Source organism: Catharus ustulatus, chromosome 22, assembly GCF_009819885.2.
Source record: "Catharus ustulatus isolate bCatUst1 chromosome 22, bCatUst1.pri.v2, whole genome shotgun sequence".
In the NCBI taxonomy this organism is placed as follows: domain Eukaryota; kingdom Metazoa; phylum Chordata; class Aves; order Passeriformes; family Turdidae; genus Catharus; species Catharus ustulatus.
Window position 1 is genome coordinate 3,335,152 of NC_046242.1, and position 19,969 is coordinate 3,355,120.

A 19,969-nucleotide genomic window follows, 5' to 3' on the forward strand; every position below is an offset into this window, starting at 1 on the left:
ACACACCAACCAATGCACCCTGGATGTAAAAGAAAACCTCTTTTTTCTTTTCTTTTCTGGTCAAAATCTGCCCAAATGTCTTTAACTGTTTCAGCGCTATGGGCAGTAAGTGCCCGAAACCCGCCTGAGGACTTTAGCGCACGATAAAGACATTTTTTGCTAGATTTAAAAAAGGGTCTGATTCTTTATGCGGCTGATGGAGAGTGGGACCGCTCAGGGGAAGAGCTGAGCTCGTGGAGATGGAGAAAATCCGTAAAATCTGCGAGGCACAAACCTAAGACATCAGTACATCAATCCGTGCTGCACAGGCACCGGGAGGTTTAGCACGAATCAAACCTGATCCATGAAGTTTTTAGAATGACTGTTATAAAAATCCATCTGCACTGGGAGGCGCAGCTTTTACACCTCAAGTAAGCGCAGGCTCTGCCTCCAGCACCTCGGAGAAACTGCGGGATTAGAGGATAACAGTGCCCGAGCCCGAGCCCTCCCTGCCAGGCGGGTTTAAATCCCCCGCGCTGAGAATTCCCCGCACCCCACGCGTGTCCTGCAGGAGCGGAGCCGCAGCATCGCCGCTGCGCGCACGGAGGGAGGCTTAAAAATAATTCCCCGCAGGGATACCCCGACCCTGCAGCGGGCAGACACGGCGTGAAACCCCCAAAATCCGTGCGCGCAGGTGACCCCGCTGCCCCCGCCCCGGATTCCCCCGCCCGCCGCGGGTGTCGCAACCGCGCCCGTGCTCAGCCGCGCCCCGCGGGGGGGGCGGCGCAGGGAGCGCGCAGGGAACGCGCAGGGAGCGCGCAGAGAACGCGCAGGGAGCGCGCAGGGGCGCGGGCAGCGCTGCCGGCCCCGCGCCCGGCCCCGCCGGCCGCCCCGCGCCGCCGATGCTGTCGGTGCCGGTGCCGGTGGCGGGCGCGGGGGCGGCGCGGGGCGCGGGCTCCCTGCCCCGCCGGCGCACCATGTGCAGCGGTGTCGGCTGCTTCTGGGCGCTGCTCTCCGCCGGCCTCCTGGCCGCCTGTGCCGCCGCCTTCCTCTCGCCGGCCTGGCTGCTGCCGCCCGGCCGCGCCGCCGCCGGCTTCGGCTTGCTCTGGCGCTGCTCCGGGCCGCCCCGCGGCTGCCACGGCTCCGCCGGCCCCGGCGGCTTCGGAGACATCCCCTCCGGTTCCTGGCAGGTGAGCGCCTCCCCGCCGCGGCACCCCCACCGCCTCTCCCGGGCTGCCGGGTATCCCCTGTCAGCTCCCCGCCATCCCGCCTGCCCTTCCCCGGACTGCCCGGCATCTCCCGGCAGCTCCCCGACATCACCCGTGTCTGCTTCTGGCTCTCCGGCATCGCTCATCACCTCCCCGGCATCCTCCCCCCGCCTGCTTCGAGCTCCCCGGCATCCCCCATCAGTTCCCCTGCATCCCCCCTTGCGTGCTTCGGGCTCCCCATCACCTCCTGGCCTCCCCCCAGACCTGCTCCAGGCTCCCCAGTATCTCTCTGTCCCCCTCGCTTCCCTAAGGTCCTCCTGTCATCACCCCAGCGTCCCTTGTCCTGTGTTCCAGACCGGCTCCAGCATCCCTATCCTGCCCAGAGCATCCCAGGCATCCCCTGCATCCCCCGCGCTGCCCTCGAGCATCCTCTGCATCTCCCCGCGCTCTCTCCAGCATCCCTTCCATCCTCTGCATCCCACCCGTCCTGCCTCTGAGCATCTCCTCAGCACCGCTTGGGTATCCCGTGGTCCCTGTGGGGTCACATCCCTTTCTGGGATGCTTGGCTGTTCTCGGGGTGCAGTGCAGTCCCGGTGCAGGTCCCGGCAGTGCCGCGGGGCTGACCCGGCCACCCCGCCCTGCCGGGACCCCAAATCCCCTCGCCCTGCCCGGGCAGGCTCCCGCTGGGTGTTCGGGAGGGACTCGGGGGGCAGCTGGAGAGGTTTGTGTGCTGGGCATCACTCCCCGGGTGAGTTCGGTGCACAGGAGGGAGCAGGGAGGCGGCTGAAACTGCTGCTCCTGGGACACGTGGAGCCACAAATCGAGCCTGGGCGTGGGGACCGTGGCTGTCCCCCTGCCCGGCCCCTCGGGGTGCTGCCCTTGCCAGGTTTTGGGAAGGAAGGAGGCTCAGACCTCCCCGCTCGGCCATGGTGTCATGGGGTGACAAAGAGCCGCCCGTCACACTGGTGTGTGCAGGGACCGCACAAAGCCCGGCCCCGCCATCCCGCTGCCCCTTCTCCCTCCTCTCCCTTCATTCTCAGCTTCTGACCCCGAGGCCGTGAGTGTGAAATCCCTGCCTCTGCTCGGAACACACGAGCTGGGACTCGCTCCAGGTCACAGAGGGGCCGGATCCCCAAACCAGGATCCCAAACCAGGACCCCAAACCAGGATCCCAAACCAGGATCCCCCAAAACCAGGATCCCCAAATCAGGATCCCCAAACCAGGATCCCCCAAAACCAGGATCCCCAAACCAGGATCCCCAAACCAGGATCCCAAACCAGGATCCCCAAACCAGGATCCCCAAACCAGGATCCCAAACCAGGATCCCAAACCAGGATCCCCAAACCAGGATCCCCAAATCAGGATCCCCAGACCAGGATCCCCAGACCAGGATCCCCAGACAGGATCCCCAAACCAGGATCCCAAACCAGGATCCCAAACCAGGATCCCCAAACCAGGATCCCAAACCAGGATCCCAAACCAGGATCCCAAACCAGGATCCCAAACCAGGATCCCCAAACCAGGATCCCAAACCAGGATCCCAAACCAGTATCCCCAGACCAGGATCCCAAACCAGGATCCCAAACCAGGATCCCAAACCAGGATCCCCAGACCAGGATCCCGGCGGGTCGCGGCTGTGTCGCCACAAAGGGTGTCTGTCAGCAGCCGCATTTCTCAGCCTGCCATGGAGCTGCGCTGTTATCTCTCCCAGGACACCAGGTCTGCGTGTGGTTGCTTAAATCCCATCACAGTCCTTAAAATTGGCATTAGAGACAAATATTGTGAATTGCAAAGAAAAGAACCAGCTGTATAAACTCCTTCCTATTTATATAAAAAGGTGCAAAAATGCTCTTGTTTCCATGGGCTGGCCTTTGTTCAGATGTTTTTGCAAATGTGATGCAGATAAACACTTCCAAGTAATAACAAACTTTAAAGATAAGAGCGAAGCTCAGCAGTGACTCATTTGAACGAGCTTCAGCCTCTGAAAACTGAGATCCAGAATATAATGTAGCACAAAGTCTCTGAGTTGCTGAATTTGGGCTGAGGAAGGGATGAATAATCACAGCACTGAGGGGAGTTTGCAGGGCATTTTGGCGACATGTCCGTGTCACCTTTATTAATACCACCCAAATAATGAATGAACAACAACCAGCGCAGACTCTTTCAGCAGGGAGTGCTCCCTTCCCGGCTTTCTGCCATGATGAGCGGGAGAATACCTGTTGTGATGGTTATTTGATGGGCTGGAATATAATAAAACAGTCCTGACAGCTTTGCTGAGGCAGGCGACAGCTTTGGCTTTCTTGCATGAGCAGCCCCGGAGCCCGCACGCCTCGGTGCTCAGCACGGGGGGAGCCGAGTGCTGGGAACCGTCCACGACTTCAGGCAGGAGATTTCTCCTGTTGGAGATGAGGAAATCGTGGCTCTGCTTTCAGAGCCCTGACGTTCATTTCCAATCTTCCCTGCGATCTGATGGGCAGCTCTCTCTTTAAATGAAAGCCGAACGTGGACAGCAATCTGGGGGCTCCTGGGAAGAGCTGCAGCGTTTGCTGGAGGGGAGTTTGCTGGCAGGAGGGTGGGAGCTGGGGCTGCCGGGGGCAAAGGGACCTAAAGCTGATGTGGGGCTCAGGAGCTTTTCCAGAGTGGAGCTGGTGGCACATCTGGGGATGCTGAGCACACCTGGGGATGCTGAGCACACCTGGAGGGATGGTGAGCACACCTGGGGATGCAGAGCACACCTGGGGATGCAGAGCACACCTGGGGGGATGCAGAGCACACCTGGGGAGGATGCTGAACACACCATAGGGGGGATGCTGAGTACACCTGGGGGGGATGCTGAGCACATCTGGGGATGCAGAGCACATCTGGGGATGCTGAGCACACCTGGGGAGGATGCTGAGCCCACCTGGGGATGCAGAGCACACCTGGGGATGCAGAGCACACCTGGGGGGATGCAGAGCACACCTGGGGGGATGCTGAGTACACCTGGGGGGGGATGCTGAGCCCACCAGGGGATGTTGAGCACACCTGGGGGGATTCTGAGCACACCTGGGGATGCTGAACACACCTGGGGGGATGCCCACCCGCAGCCAGGATGTCCATCCCTGGGGAACATCGTTCTTTTTGTTTCCTGCAGGCTCGCTGCTGTTGCAGTGTTTCCCTGCTCCAGTGTGCCCATTTGTGGAAGGGGTGGGGGAGCAAACGATCCTTAATGCCAGTTGTGTGTGCACTTGGGGGATTATGTTAATCATGCTACAAATGATGCTTTGAATCATGTCTGGAGGTTAATTAACATGCCTTTCTTCTCTTAAGAGGGCCTTCATGTCTGCTTAGAGTTGCTGGCTTTTTTCTGCTTCCTTTCATAATTACTTTGCAGCTCTCTAATATCATGGGTACCTTTAATTTAACCCTGTCAGTGCTGCTGGGGCTTTGCACTGAGCTCAGCACCACGATGGTTTTTTGAGGGGGTGGAATATAATAAAATATCCCTGGTGGCTGCAGATGTTGTGGCCTTGCAGGACCTGATGGAAACTGGAGAGGGTTTGGCTGGAGCCAGAGAGGAGAAAGGATGGTGATGGTGACATTGCCCAGCCAATTTGTGAGTGAGGCCCTCAGGATCTGTTGTGGGATGACTGTGAGGGCTGGAGAGGGACAACCCAAGGTGTGCAGGTACCCTGGGGAGAGGGGACTGCTCTTGGGAGGCCAAATGGAAAAAAAAACAGGTGAACTTTGCAGTTCTGAGTGGTTTCATTGCATCTCACGACTTTTCTTTTCTTTTTCCTGGTGCCAGATCACTGTGTACGTGCAAAATAGTGCTTCATCCTCAGCTAATTTATTTTCTCTTTCAGTGGGAGCATTTGGCTCATGGGTTCCTGTCTCAGTGCTGCACTTCAGAAGCTACTGCTGCCACATTTCAAATTTCTATTTTTATTTTTTCCAGATAGTCTCCAATTATTTTCAGGCTTTGCCAAGCATGTAATCTAAAATATCAAAGAAGCTGATCAGCCCATAATATTCAGGTTAAAACTACATGGACCATTTACCTATGGAGCCAGTGATGCCATGCTGGAGCAGAACCCAAAATAACCTGCTCAGGACAGGGGGGAGGCTTTGCCCAACCCCAGCAGTCCCTTGAGTGGGTCTTTCCTGGGTTTTAAAGCCAGACTTGAAAAGATTCAGTAGAGCTTAATGAAAATGTACAACAAACCTGCTTACCCTTTTGTTAAATCTCCATTGCTGGTTCCTCACTGCATCAGTCCAGCCCTGGCTCCCTGATGTCCTCTGGGGTTTGCCAGGTTTGCAGAGCAGTTACACACCAGCCTCCATCCCAGGGAAAAAGCACGTGGGGTGCTCATGGAGATGGGGAGAAATCTGTCCCTCTGTGCAAAATCTGTCCCTCTGTGCAAAATCTGTCACTCCTCTTTAGCACTGGAATGAGGGAGGGATGAGTGTGACCCGAGCAGGGACTCATGGATGTGCTGGCTCTCAGTCTGCTCTGCCTCCAGAGCCGTGTATCAGGCCAGCACATTAACTTGGGATTATCAGGAAATCAACTTTCAGATCCTCATCCTAAGAACTTCCCGAGAGACCAGACTCTGTCTGCCAGTCCATTTGATTTTTAATTGCACTTACACAACCCTGGCGAGAGTTGTAAGCTCTGAGTGTAAGGAATTCTTGACATCACCACCTCTGTGCACATTACCCAGAGCAGACTTTATCTGCTTCCATCAGCCACCCAGAGTTTTCTGACCTGCATTAACAGCACTGAAAATACCTGGTGCTGGGGAAACCTGTAATTCCTGTGGAATTCTGGGCACATTTCAGTGCCCAAGACAAAACTCCCACTGGGATCAGTGACCTGCTCTCAGCTAAGCTGGGCTGAAAGGGGTGCTGAGACAGGACCAGCTTAAGGGTGGGGTATGCCAGGTCAAGTTGATTGAAAATGCAGCCAGGCTGCTCCTGGGATGAGTTCTGTGCACTGCTCTCAGAGGCAGAGGGGGCTGCTTTGCTTGAACAAAGAGGTGTCAGCAGGGCTGGGGGCTGTCAGGCCACAGGGCATCACCTGCCCACACAGCTCCTCAAAGAGCAAATCCTGAACCCTGCACCTGGCAGGGCATCCCCTGGGCATGGCAGAGGGGATCTGGGGTGAGCCCTGCATTCCCCCTTTGGTGTGAGCCCTGCATTTCCCCTTTGGGGTGAGCCCTGCATTTCCCCTTTGGGGTGAGCCCTGCATTTCCCCTTTGGGATGAGCCCTGCATTTCCCTTTAGGGTGAGCCCTGCATTCCCCTTTGGGGTGAGCCCTGCATTTCCCCTTTGGTGTGAGACCTGCATTTCCCATTTGGGGTGAGCCCTGCATTCCCCTTTGGGGTGAGCCCTGCATTTCCCCTTTGGGATGAGCCCTGCATTTCCCTTTAGGGTGAGCCCTGCATTCCCCTTTGGGGTGAGCCCTGCATTTCCCCTTTGGTGTGAGACCTGCATTTCCCATTTGGGGTGAGCCCTGCATTCCCCTTTGGGGTGAGCCCTGCATTTCCCTTTGGTGTGAGCCCTGCATTCCCCATTTGGGGTGAGCCCTGCATTTCCCTTTGGTGTGAGCCCTGCATTTCTCATTTGGGGTGAGCCCTGTATTCCCCTTTGGGGTGAGCCCTGCATTTCCCTTTGGTGTGAGCCCTGCATTTCCCTTTGGTGTGAGCCCTGCATTCCCCCTTTGTGTGAGCCCTGCATTTCCCCTTTGGGGTGAACCCTGCATTTCCCTTTGGGGTGAGCCCTGCATTTCCCTTAGGTGTGAGCCCTGCATTTCCCATTTGGTGTGAGCCCTGCATTTCCCCTTTGGGGTGAGCCCTGCATTTCCCCTTTGTGTGAGCCCTGCATTTCCCCTTTGGGGTGAGCCCTGCATTTCCCCTTTGGGGTGAGCCCTGCATTTCCCTTTGGTGTGAGCCCTGCATTCCCCCTTTGTGTGAGCCCTGCATTTCCCCTTTGGGGTGAGCCCTGCATTCCCCTTTGGGGTGAGCCCTGTATTTCCCTTAGGTGTGAGCCCTGCATTTCCCATTTGGGGTGAGCCCTGCATTCCCCTTTGGGGTGAGCCCTGTATTTCCCTTAGGTGTGAGCCCTGCATTTCTCATTTGGGGTGAGCCCTGTATTCCCCTTTGGGGTGAGCCCTGCATTTCCCTTTGGTGTGAGCCCTGCATTCCCCCTTTAGGGTGAGCTCTGCATTCCCCCTTTAGGGTGAGCCCTGCATTCCCCTTTGGTGTGAGCCCTGCATTCCCCCTTTGTGTGAGCCCTGCATTTCCCCTTTGGGGTGAACCCTGCATTTCCCTTTGGGGTGAGCCCTGCATTTCCCTTAGGTGTGAGCCCTGCATTTCCCATTTGGTGTGAGCCCTGCATTTCCCCTTTGGGGTGAACCCTGCATTTCCTCTTTAGGGTGAGCCCTGCCTTTCCCCTTTGCAGGGCCCGGAGCAGAGCCTGGCACAGGCTGCCAGGGACATTCTGGTACTGGGACATCCCCTCCATCCTCCCGAGGCTGCCAACCCCACCGTGCCCAGGCTCCTCCTCTGGCTTTGTGAAGAAAAGGCAGCTGGGTGAGCCCTGGCTGCCAGCGCCAGGAAAGGGCTGATCCCAGGGAAGGACAATGACAGAGAGAGGGGAAGAAGGGCTGATCGGGTACCCAGCACACTGCACTGCTTGCTGCCTAATTAAAATTTCATTAAGTTGGTTCGAATCCCTTGATGGAGGTCACAGGCACACCATTGATGTGCTAATGTCTTACTTTTCCCCTTTTTTCTGCCTTTCACTACTATCCATCATCCTCTTAGATAAAGCAGTGCCATTAGGAACTGCTCTCCAGCATCCCCAGATGCAGTGGCACCGAAAGAGAGACAGCCATAATTCATCAGACATATTATCTGTCTCTTATTTTCTCTCTAATTAAAAAAATGCCTTCCTCCCCCCACTTGAATCGGTTTGGCCATTAATCCCTCTGGTGTGGAACATGCTGGTGAGCTGGGAATTGGAAAAGTTGCCTGGAAGGCCAGGACTGGCTGAGCTTTGTTTGAGTGGAACTGCTGTTGAATTTTGTATAAAATCAGCCAAATCTGATAGAGAGATACTCCCTGTGCATGTTGTGGTGTGGGCAGATCCCCATCCACCAAATCCTGCATTTGAAGGGGAAGAAATGAGGGCTGGAGCCTCTCCTGCATCCCTGTGGCTCAGAGCTCTGTCCTGGCTGCTTTGGGGACCGGGTCCCAGCACTCCTGGGCATGGATGGCATTTGCTGGGAGCAGGATGCACTGGGAACATCAAACGGGCAGGAGATGGCTCAGAGGCGCCCAAAGGAAGGGAACTGCCGGCGAGGAGAAGCCGAGGATGTGTGGGATCCTCTTCCTGGCCGTCGCGTTAATGCCGCCCAGATGGCGAATGTTTGTTTCTGTGCCTGCTGTGGGGGAAACACCAGCGAGCTGCGAGGCTCCATCCGCCCACCCCTCACTCTGCGCCTCCCAGGTGGAGATCCCCGGCTCCTGCCGCATCCCCTGCCCAGGACAAGGCTCAGGAGGAGAAGGACAAAGCTCAGGAAGAGAAGGACAAAGCTCAGGAGGAGAAGGACAAAGCTCAGGAGGAGAAGGACAAAGCTCAGGAGGAGAAGGAGAAGGCTCAGGAAGAGAAGGACAAAGACCAGGAGGAGAAGGAGAAGGCTCAGGAGGAGAAGGACAAAGCTCAGGAAGAGAAGGACAAAGCTCAGGAGGAGAAGGAGAAGGCTCAGGAGGAGAAGGACAAAGCTCAGGAGGAGAAGGACAAAGCTCAAAGCTCAGGAGGAGAAGGACAAAGCTCAAAGCTCAGGAGGAGAAGGAGAAGGCTCAGGAGGAGAAGGACAAAGCTCAGGAGGAGAAGGACAAAGCTCAAAGCTCAGGAGGAGAAGGACAAAGCTCCTGCCCACTCCTGCATCGCCCTCCCGGCTGCTGCCAGCCCCCAGAGCTCGGCCCCAGCTCAGCACCTCCATCAGCACTCATTGGGGTTTTTTTTTAACAAGGTTAAAATCTCCGTGACCATTTGGTTTCTACACCGCTTGGTTTAACCCCAAGACATTCCCATAAGGAATGTTTGATCTCCCAGAGCTCTGACAGGGAAGGGTTGCATTTAAAAATGAAAATGGTTGGATTAATTTGGCCTCTTCTTCTCTTACAGTTGGACTTTACAGTTTTTCTCCAACTCATTTGGGGTTTCTTAGATAATTTCTCTCAACAGATACCCCCAAAAAGTCAGACACATTGCAACCTTCACTTTCTTTTTCTCACTGAGCCTGGGCTTTATTTCCCAGTTATTTAGGGCATTTATTTTCTGCACCATTTCCAAAGATGCTGAAGCATCTGAGCAGGGCTCAGATCTGTAACTTCAGCCTGCTGCTCTGGGTGCCACAGGCCCCATCCAGGATGGCAGCTGTTGGAGGTGGTCAAGTGCCAATTAATAAATTGCATTAATAAACTAACGTGCACCATGACCCAGATCACAGTGATGGCAGGAGCTTTGCCAGGTTGGTTTATCTCTGCTGAAACAAACACCAGGTAGTGTTTCTCAGCACTAGAAACCAGACTGGAGAGTTTATTTTCCCTTCCTCTTTCCTGCTTCAATGCTGGCTTTCAAAGATGAGTTTAGAAAGTTTTCATTAGGGGTATTAAGGAATTCTTCCCAGGGCGGCCATTATGTGACATTTTAATTTGGATTTTTCTGGTGAATGAAACAACATCTCCAGCAGATTTATTGCTAAGTGAATGGCCCAGCCATGGCATGTGTCAGACCTGTAAAACACTGAAATAACGGGCAGGGGATTGTTGTTAATCGGAATTTATTACGCTACATAAAGGCAAATTTACAGTCCCACCAGGGGACAATTAATTTGTTTGGGGATAAACAATTAATCTCCCTGGGAGTGGGAGCAGAAAATCTGACACGGTTTTATGTCTTTTCCCAGCGTGGCAGAGGCAGGAGGGCTCAGAGCCTCCCTGGGGGCATCTCCCTGGCACTGCCAGGGGTCAGCAATGCCAGCCTGTCCTGCCTGGCAGGGTTTGCACTGGGAGCTGGGCTCTGGACTGGGATAAAAGTTTTTTTTCCTGCCCTGCCTGAGCTGGTCTCTCACAGGCAGCCTCTTGAATCGCTGTTATTCCTCCCCACCCTGTCTATTTTTGGGTTTCAGCCTTTGCATCTGTTTCCTGCATCCTCTCCTTTCTGCTCAAGATGCAACAGGCACGAACAGGGAGGAGAGGGGGGTACTGCACAGTGGGGAGGAATTTCAGCTGCTATTCTTTGGTACCTTTGCTTCATGGACTTCTTCAAACTTAAGCCTTATTATTTCTCTTTAAATCTTTTCAGGAGCAACTCCAGTACAGGGCAGGAGCACTTGGGATAATTCCCAGCTGAGGCCCTGGAAAGGTTATGACAGAAGCAAAATTTCTGGTTTCCAAGAGCACATGCAGCGTTTTGGCAGGTAGTGTCAGCACACACCCAGCAGAATGTGGGAGCCAGGCAGAGAGCAGTGGTGTTCCCTTTGCTGCTGTCACCTTCTGTCCCCAAGAGCTGCCTGGCAGCTGTTCAGTGGCTCAACATTCCTGGCCCACATGGCAGAACCCAAACCTCACCATTGAATTTTCTCACATTTGCTGCCTTTGCCAAGGCCTGGCTGGCTCTGGTGGGGTTTTGGCCACCCCTGTGCACATCAGGATGCTGCCAGCCCTGAGACCCCTCAGTCTTGTTGCCAAACCCTCCCAAACCAGAGCAGCTCTTCTGCCAGTTCAACTCTCACCTGCACCCATCCTGTTTGTGCCTTTTTCTGTCACTTTGCCCTGAAAAAGACCTTCACACTCCTCCATAGGGATTTACAGTCTGAACAGCTCATCAGTTGCTTCCAGCAGGAACTGCGAGTTTTTAGGGGATTTGAGCTACCACAATTAAGGAGAACCTAGATCATTAAAAATAATATGCTTCACACAAGAGAGGAACCAGGCTGCTTCACAAGACCCCTTTCTGCTGAAAAATTCATTGCTCTAAATAATTAATGGTCCTTGCAAAGGAGGATGGTTTTGCCGGGCGGAAGGTGAAATGCAGACGCCAGGCAGAATAATCCCATTTTTTTTGTTATGAATTCAGATTTCCTGGCCATGCTGCTGCCCTGGGAGCAGTGGGGGCAGCAGGGCTGGGAGAGTGTCTGTGCAATGGGGTCATGCACCCATCCCATCCCATCCCATCCCATCCCATCCCAAACTCCAGGGGTCCCTGCTGGGGGACTCCCAGCCTTGTATCTTAAGCCCAGAATCAGCACTTGTCTGTTCAGGTCTCAGTGGCTTGGAAGGCTCTGGAGAGGAGCAGATTTCCCTCTCCATTTCTCTGGGCAGGGGTTTGCACTGCTGCTCCTTTTGCATTGCACGTCAGAAATTCATTTATGGCTGGGACAGCATTTGCATTGCTCAATGCATAAATAGGAGACAAATAAGATGCTGATTTCTAATCATGCACAGCCCCAGGAGAAGCACTCACACCAGGCTGTCAGGTGGTGCCCACACTGCCCTGGCCTGTCCCTCTCCACACCAGTGTGTCCCTTCTTGGAGCAGTGGCTGTGTCACCCAGCAGCAGCCAGTCCAGCTGCTAAACCAGCTCAGCAGTCAATGACAGAGGGGGATGTAGGGCAGTGCCAGCACCACTATGGGAAGGGGTTTTTAGCTCTTTGGACCCCCATTGGCATCACAGGGTAAATCCAATTCCTCTTCCCCTGCTCAGCCTGCCTGTAGTCCCTAATTTACATGTAATAGATTATTTGTAACTTTGGTGAGAGGAGGAAAATGGAAACCTGTATTATTGGGGGTTGTTTCTGTAATAACCATGGCTGCCCAAAAGCTCAGATAGAAGGGGAAAAATAAAAAAGGAAAACTGCATTGCTAACCAGAATGTCTCACCAGGACAGGAGGGCTGGGCGAGGCTGGAAGTGGGACCTGGGCTCCTCAGAGCAGCTCTCATCCAGGTTATAAAAGCCAGGCTTTTCAGGGAGATGGGAGTGAGCCCTGCCCGGGAGCTGTGCAGCCCCAGGGAGCTGGGCCGGCTGTGACTGCAGGGTGACTCACCAGAGGCAGCAGCGCTCCCTGGAATTTGCTGGGATGTGACAGGAGTTGACGTGGCTGCCGCAGTGCTGGGACTGAGGTGTCCTCACGCTGTTTGAGCTGTCAAGGGCTGGGTGCTGCAGGAAGGTCCCCTGGCTGGGCTGGCACATGTCCCTGCTGGCACAGGGACCACCCTGCTGCCAGTGCCATCCCCATGGCAGAAACAGTCACCTGCAATGGGGACAGAAATAGAAACAGCAACAGAGCACTGACTGAACACCTGGACCCAAGAGAGAGCTGTTTTGCCAGGAATTTGTGCTTTTCCCAGTTTTTGAGGCTGCTGGGGGTGGGAGCAGCAGAGCTCAAGAGAACAGCAATGGGATCCCTGAAATAACTGCTCACTGCTGAGGCTGGTGCTGCCATGAGATCCATTTCACCTCTCAAGAGGCACTGGCACATCTCAGACATCTCAGGACGTGGCCCTTCATGCATGTCATGCCCTTGCAATTGTCACTGTAGCCCCAGTGCCAGTGACCCCTGGGAGCAGGGGGGGCTCAAGGCTGAACCGTGAATTGAAGCAACACAAGGTGGGAGGGAAAAGGTGGGAGAAGCCACCCATGGCAAGGCTCCACTCCCCACTGCCAGAGGGGATTTCTGCGGGTGTGGTGGTTGGGGTGACCTCTCTGACAGCCCCCTGTGTCCTTTCAGACGAGCGCTGTGCTGTGTGCTGGTGGCTGTGCCCTGCTGGCCCTCAGCTCCCTGCTGGCCATCGTGGCTGTCCTGCTGCCCGGCGGAGCCTGCGAGCGCCGACTCTGCACCCTGGCTGGCTACATGCAGACAGCAGCAGGCAAGTGATGGTGGGGCTCTGCTCTTTGGGGTGGAAAGGTGGGGTGTCCTTTGGTGGCATCGTGGAGCTTGCAAAGCCTAACTGAGGTTGGGAGAAAAGCAAGTGGCACTTCAGTTTAGTGATTGCCTCTTGCATTCATGGTGAGCTATTGGACATCTCCTCCAAGCAGACACAGCTCTGTGGCAGAGCCACTGTCCCCAGCTCAGGAGGCTGTGCAGGACAAGGGCTGTGGCTTTCTGTGACTTTCTGCTGGCAGGGTGCTGCTGGGGTGAAATGTCCAGCTCCATCTTGGTGGTTAAGCCTCTGGAGGATTTCCCTCTCTGAGCTTTACTCCTGACACAGGGGGTTGCCCAGCCTGTCCTGTATCTGCCCCAGGCACCCCTTGTGATGCTGCACACACTCAAAATTCCTTTGCAATTGCCTGTGCTTCTGCCTGGAGGAGTGCAGAGGGAGAGGGCAGGAAGCTGGGGAGGGACAAACCCCACTGGAGATTTGTCACCCCTGCAGGGAGCCATGTCCCTGAGTGTTGGACCAAACCTCTCCACCTGGACACGAGCCAGGACAGGAGATTAATGCCTGTTCCTGTCTGTGCCCCAGAATAAACTCCTTTTCTTGGAGAAATTCTCAGGGCCAGCCAGGCTTTGTTCTCTGCCTGAAGCATTCAAGCTGCTTTGAGGGGAAATCCTGTTACACACTCTCCAGGGCTCATCCCATGGGATCCCACTTGGGACAGATGGAGGAGAACAGATTTTAGCCTTGGTTGCTCCAGCTCAGCCAGGCTGTGGGTGCACAGAGCCAGCTGCTTGTTCCTGTCCCCCTCTCCCAGTTTGGAGATTCCCATCTCTGCTGTGGGACAGAGGCTGGAGGAGCCCCATGGCAGCAATCTCAGCCCCAGGGATGGGTCCTGAGAGGTGACTTGCAGGTGATCCCCCCTGCAGGAGATAATCAGGGTAAAAAAGGGTAACCCCACATTACCCTGGCCTGGGGGTGCCCTGTGTCTGGAGCAGACACAAAGCAAAGGATTAGGAAGAGTCCCTGGGAAGGAAACTGGCTGTGGCAGATAAATACAAATGAGGCACTGCAAGGGTTCTGGTAATATTGAACAGGCTGTAAATAAACTGTAGGCTCTAAGCGTTATTGACAAATGAAAATTTACTGGGGACGTTTGAGCAAGCTAATGGGCTGCTTTAAACCCTGGCATTGCCTGCTAAGCATTTTGTCTTGTGCTTTTTAATTTTGTGCACTGTGGATTAATTCCCATTCAGAGCCAGGCAGCCCTGAGTCAACAGAATTAAATGGTTTAATGTATTTGGATTCAGAAATGCTGCCCCTCCATAATTTCTCTCCTTGTTCCCCCCTCCCTCCCTAGGAAGAAGCTTTTCAATAGAAATCAGCTGCAGCGAGGTGACAGGGAGAGAAACTCCTCCTCAAACATCACATTAGCTTGGAGAAAAACAGGGATTTTAGGGTAGATGAAGTTGTGTGGGAGGGAAGGAAAGCCCAGGAGGTTTGGTAGAGCAGATTTCTGAGGGTGGGTGCTCTGCCAAGGCGACCCCTTGGGATGCTGGCAGAGCAGTGGGGGTTTGTTTCTCCCAAATCCCAGGTTTCCAGGTCCCACAGTCACCTCTCCTCTGTCTGACCAGACATTTTCCCACTGAAATCCAAATTTTGCTCTCATTTCCCATAGCTAACTGAGGTATTCTTTTAGAGCACCAAAGGTATGATAAATAAACTGAATTCTATAAAACACTGAATCAGGAATCCAGTGTCCTAATAAAGAGCCAGGTGCATTCAGCCAGGAGCATAAACCATGCCAGGAAGGGCAGGAGAGAGGCACCAGCAGAGCCAGAATCAGCTCCCACAGGCTCTGCACTGTCTCAGAAAGATGCCCTGAGCTGCACTCCCATAAATCCAGGTGCAGAGGCCATGGATTGATCCCTGAACCAGACAGGAACCATTCTTGCCCCACAGCAAGGGCAGCCAGGATCAAGCTGCAGCTTTAACACTTTCCTGCTGTATATTTGGAGATCCAAGCTGTGCCTTTTGCAGCCCCAGAAGGGAGGGAGATCAAAATCTCATGCAGACAGAGCAGAGCACTAATTGCAGATGCAGACAGGCCATCAGGGTTCAGAGCTGGGCTAATTGCCACCACACTTTGAAAACATGAATCCTGATGCCTGGCATCCACTCCTTAGAAAAAAACAAACCAACATATCCACACAAACAACAAGAGGATGATCCCTAAGAAAGAGTTAATGAGGAACAGGGAGAGGAGGAAGGATAAAGAAACATTTGCTCAGCTCTCACACCCTACAAAGTCAAAGCTGCCCCTGAGAGATCTGAGATGAGGCTCACTAAAATGAAATTTCCTCCCAAACCTGCATGGCAGCACCTCCAAAGAGGCTGAGACAGCCAAGCTGGCCCATTTATGTGTGGGATGCTCCAACCCTCAGCTGCAATCTATTGCTGTTGCTGGAGAGGAGTCCTGGGGCTGACCCCAGGCACAGGGAGGGCAAATGGGGGCACAGCTGAAATCCTGCCAGTTGTCCTTCAGCAAAAGCCTCTTTGCTGGGGCTTTAAAAACAGGAGTTAATTCCAGGAAGAAATGTCTGCTGCTGCATGGGGCTGAAAGGGAAGGACAGGGAATGTTCTCCAGGGCTGCACAACCTCTCTGGTGGCTGCCAGCTGCTGCTCAGGAGCCTGTGGTTTATAGCTGGGCATCACAGTTCATCTCTGCAAGGCTCCCAGAGCAGCTTTTCAGTGACTGGCAGTGGGGAGGCTGCTGGAAGGAGCACAGGGCCTGGGGGTGATGCCCTGGGGACCCCAAGGCTCTGCTCTGAGCTGTCCCAGCCCACACAACCCCCAGCAGTGTCACTGCCTCACAGGAGTGTCCTGGACCTGCAGGAGCTGAGAGCCAGAGCAGCCTCTGACAGGTTTCCAGCATGGATTCCCACTCATTCCCTTGGGAATGGCCTTCCCAGGGCAGTGAGCTTCATGACTGATGAAAACTGAGATTGCAACTGAGTAAACCCCATCAAACAGAAAATCTGGGCAGATTTCTGCTTTGGGGGCTTTGGGAAGGATTATGGGTGTGCTGTAGGATTAAGCTGCTGGTGACCACGCTCCAGCACTGAAGCTGGGTCCATCTGTGCTTAGGAACAAGTCCTCACAGGCAGGATGAGCAGCCTCCCTCATCCCTAAAAACCTCAATAAAGCCAGGACTGTGTTGCTTTTGTTCTGTTCAGGCTTTCCTGGCAAGGGCTGGCTGATCCAAGCCAGTGGCTTGGCAGGAGGAGGATGCAGAGCTGGGCACCCCAGTGAGGGCACAGAGCACAGGGAGCCTTCAGGGAGAGTTTTATTTTCACCCCACACTGCTCTCTGTCCAATCCTACCCCCATCAACTCACTGCTCCAGATAAACCCAGAGGGCAAACAATCCTGACCTGCCTGTGCCTCTCTAAGGTTCTTTTGGTTTTAAGGAGTAATTTCCCAGCATCACCACGACAGAATCAGAGCAGTCAAAGACTCCAGCAAGACAGGCAGAAACCCCCAGTTATGCAATTCCCTCATTTAGCCACACCATAATCCCAGGTTTCACGGGAGTCCCAAGAGCTTCTTCCTGGAAAATTTGATTGCATTCTGCAGCCAAGATCCCTCTTACTGGCAGCAGCACGATGGCATCACAGAGATGGCCTCAGCTTTTGGTCAGTTAAGCAGCAGAGTAAAATTCAGGAGACCTTGTGATTTTTGTCTGTTCTTTAGACACTGATCATCCAGCAAGAACACAGAAAGAGAGGGAATTGCTCATTTTCAGATCACTGTGAACCTTCTAAATGTATCAATTCCCAAGGACTGAAAACCCACCTAGATTAAAATGGTTTGTGGCATCCCCAAGGGAGAGCAGCAGGATGGGTGGGAGGTTTGGGGCAGGCTGTGGACAGAAGTGCCACAGGAGCTCCTTGGCTAGGACACTGTCCCAATGTCACAATGCCATTTAGGAAGGCAGCACGTGATCCTTCCCCCTCCCTGCATCCCAGCCCACCTCTGGGATCGATGGTGCCCTGTTTCTCCCAGCTTGTGCAGGCTCTGAATGGCAAACAGCAGCATCCACATTGATCCCTCACACTGCCATCGATCAGCCTGCTGACATATAGGTAATGTGTAATTAGTAACTTAGATAAAACCAGCACCAGGAGGGAGCTGCCTGCCAGCTCCAACCTTTGTTAGAGTGTCTGTGGAGCTGCAGAGGGGTCGTGGCTGCCTGGTAATTGCTGCCCTGCCATTGAGTCACAGCAGCTCTTCCCTTCCCTGTAGTGACCTGTGAGGGCTTGGATCCCTCCCATCCTGAAATCCTGCTTGGGATAATGGCACGAGGAAGGCACTCTGCCAAACATCCCTTCCCTTGTGGCACCTGCAGCTGCTGGGGATGCTGGAGTGTCCCCTCCAAGGGGCACAGTGCTCTGCTCCTGGGCTCAGTGTCACAGCACTGCTTGGAGGGGACAGAACTGGAGCAGACACCTCCCCAAGGCAGGGGACAGTTCGGGGTTGGGAGCCCAGCACTGCAAGTGACACTAAAAATATTGAGGAGTGGCCAAGGAGAGGAGGGTGGGAGCTGTTCCCAGCCCTTGCCAGACCCACAGCTGCTTTCCTGACGGGTGTTTTCATTCCTGATGGGTGTTTTTTGTTCCTGACGGGTTTTTTTGTTCCTGATGGGTGTTTTTTGTTCCTAATGGGCTGTGGCAGCCCGGGAGCCCCATCCTGTTGTTTGTCAGAAGACATCCTTGGGATTAGGAAGAGGAACTTGGCAGAGGGGAAGCAGTGCCCTGTTGTCCAGGCATTGATTTGATTTTAAATCACCCAAAGCTTCCCCTACCCCTGTTTAAAAATAGCATCTTGGCTTTTATCACAGAGCCCATGCTGTCCCTCTTCTTGTGGCAGTAGCTTCTTGGAAAACATGCTCAGTGACATTGCTGGATGTGTTCAATCATCAGACCAGCATGAAGAAAATTTTGCTATAAAGCTGCTTCCCCGTTTAGGAAAGGTTCCTCAAAGAGAAGCTCCCAAAATAAGCCAAGTCCAATCTTCCTGCAAGTTGCTTGGGCACAAAAGCAAAACACAGCAGCATCAAACCTGAGCCTGGAGATGTGTCCAGCTCCTGAATTGCAAGGGCAGCTCGTTTGTCTTTCTCTGGCAAGAGCCATGCTGCCATCAGAGCTGGGAGCAAGTGCATGATCCTGCTCCCTGCTCAGGTCCTCACTGCCATCCTCATCCTCTCCCCTCCACATTTCACATCTTGTCCTTGCACTCACACTGCTGGGAGCCCTGGTTCTGCCCCTGGTACAAGGCTTTCCCCTCCTCTGCTTTCTTTAATTAGATTAGCAAAGTCCAAAAACTGCCTTTGGCACGTTATTATTCAGTCAGTGAACTCTCACTAATTCCTGACACAACTAATAAATATCTGAGGGTAGGAGCTCAGTGCCAGGGAGCTGAGGAGGGGCTGGGTCACAGCCCAGCCTGAGAAGTGCTCACTCCAGAGCCAGCAATTGCTCATGCCTGACTTACCTGTGCTCTCATTTTGTTCATTTGCACTGATACAACTCCTCTTCTGCTACGTATTTTGATAATTTCCTCCAGGATTCAGCTCAGTAAAAACCACAACCATCCTGATCCTTGGGGTGGTTTGTGCTGGAGCAAGGACTGCTCTGAACCCTGTGGGGATGCTGGGCACCAGCACCAAGCCCAGGTGTTGTTATTCCATCAGTCTCCTTGTGCTTAAGAATTTGATGAACTCCTGTGTTAGAAGCAGCAATTGACTTTTTAATTTTTTTCCATTTACCTCCCAGCTGGGAGGTGTTGCCTGGGAGGATGTTGCAGGGGGGAAAATGAACTTGTCAGATCTGCAGATTGACAGGCAAGACAGTGGAACCACAAACATCAACTTCAGCCTTTCAGGAAATTTTCACTTCTGCTGAAACAGTAATTTCTCTGTGCTCACTCCAGTGCATACATTCGAGTGACAGATCATCTTGGTTTGAGAACAATTTCATGATTTTACTTCCAAAACCTAAAATCTTCATGGGAGAGCCAGGCCATTAAACACAGCAGTGGAAGGAGAGGGGCTGGCAGCTCTCCTCACAGCCAGGCTCCCTGCCACAGGTTAAGTGCAGATCAGCCTCCCCCAGGGCTCAGCTCATTTCACACAAGGCCCAGAGCTGCTGAAGGGCAAGGGGCCAGAGCCTGGCTGTGCTGTAGAGCAGCTGAGCCCTGCTCCACCCCAGTGACAGATGATAGAGATTCATTTCCATCTGACATTTGGACAGTTTTCTTTTCCTCTGCCCAATTCTCAAAATGTGCTTTGTTTCTCTCCAGGTGGGTTTTGCCATTTGGCACCAAGCTGCTGCCTTGGTGCCTTTGCCCTCCCTTCAGGCCAGGTCCCAGCAGCAGCAGCAGCACTGGCCTGGGCTAATGCCAGGAGCAGAGCATTTCTCAGTAGCCTCATTTAGAGAATAAACCAGCCATGTCCTTTCATTGGGTTTTTGGAGAGGGGCAATACATTTCCAGTGGCATCAGTGACAGAAGCAATATTCTTTCATTGCTATCATCAGAAAAGAGCAGCTTTATACCGCAAGAAAGAACTATTTCACTTGTACAAAACATATTTTTATTCCCTTAAACCTAGGGAAATCCTTGTCATATTAATATGTGTCTGAATTGCTTCTCTTTCAACAGTTCTCCCAGGGATTTGAGCTTAGACCAGTTATTGCACTTGGATGCAGTAACAGTCCATAAAAAAGTATATTCTGTAAATAATATCAGTGCTTTGTAATAAATGGAAACTACAAATAACAAGTGCCACTGGGACT

The 19,969-nt window shown here is 53.6% G+C and overlaps 1 protein-coding gene across 1 annotated transcript in view; it reads left to right on the forward strand.

The window, feature by feature from the left end:
- Positions 1–881: 881 nt before the first annotated feature.
- TMEM211 (transmembrane protein 211) overlaps positions 882–19,969 on the forward strand; it is a 56,174-nt gene continuing 37,086 nt past the window's right edge. The window contains exons 1-2 of the mRNA XM_033078273.2: positions 882–1,169; positions 12,969–13,107. Of these exons, the coding sequence (XP_032934164.1) occupies positions 882–1,169; positions 12,969–13,107 (427 nt within the window). The remainder of the gene's footprint in view (positions 1,170–12,968; positions 13,108–19,969) is intronic.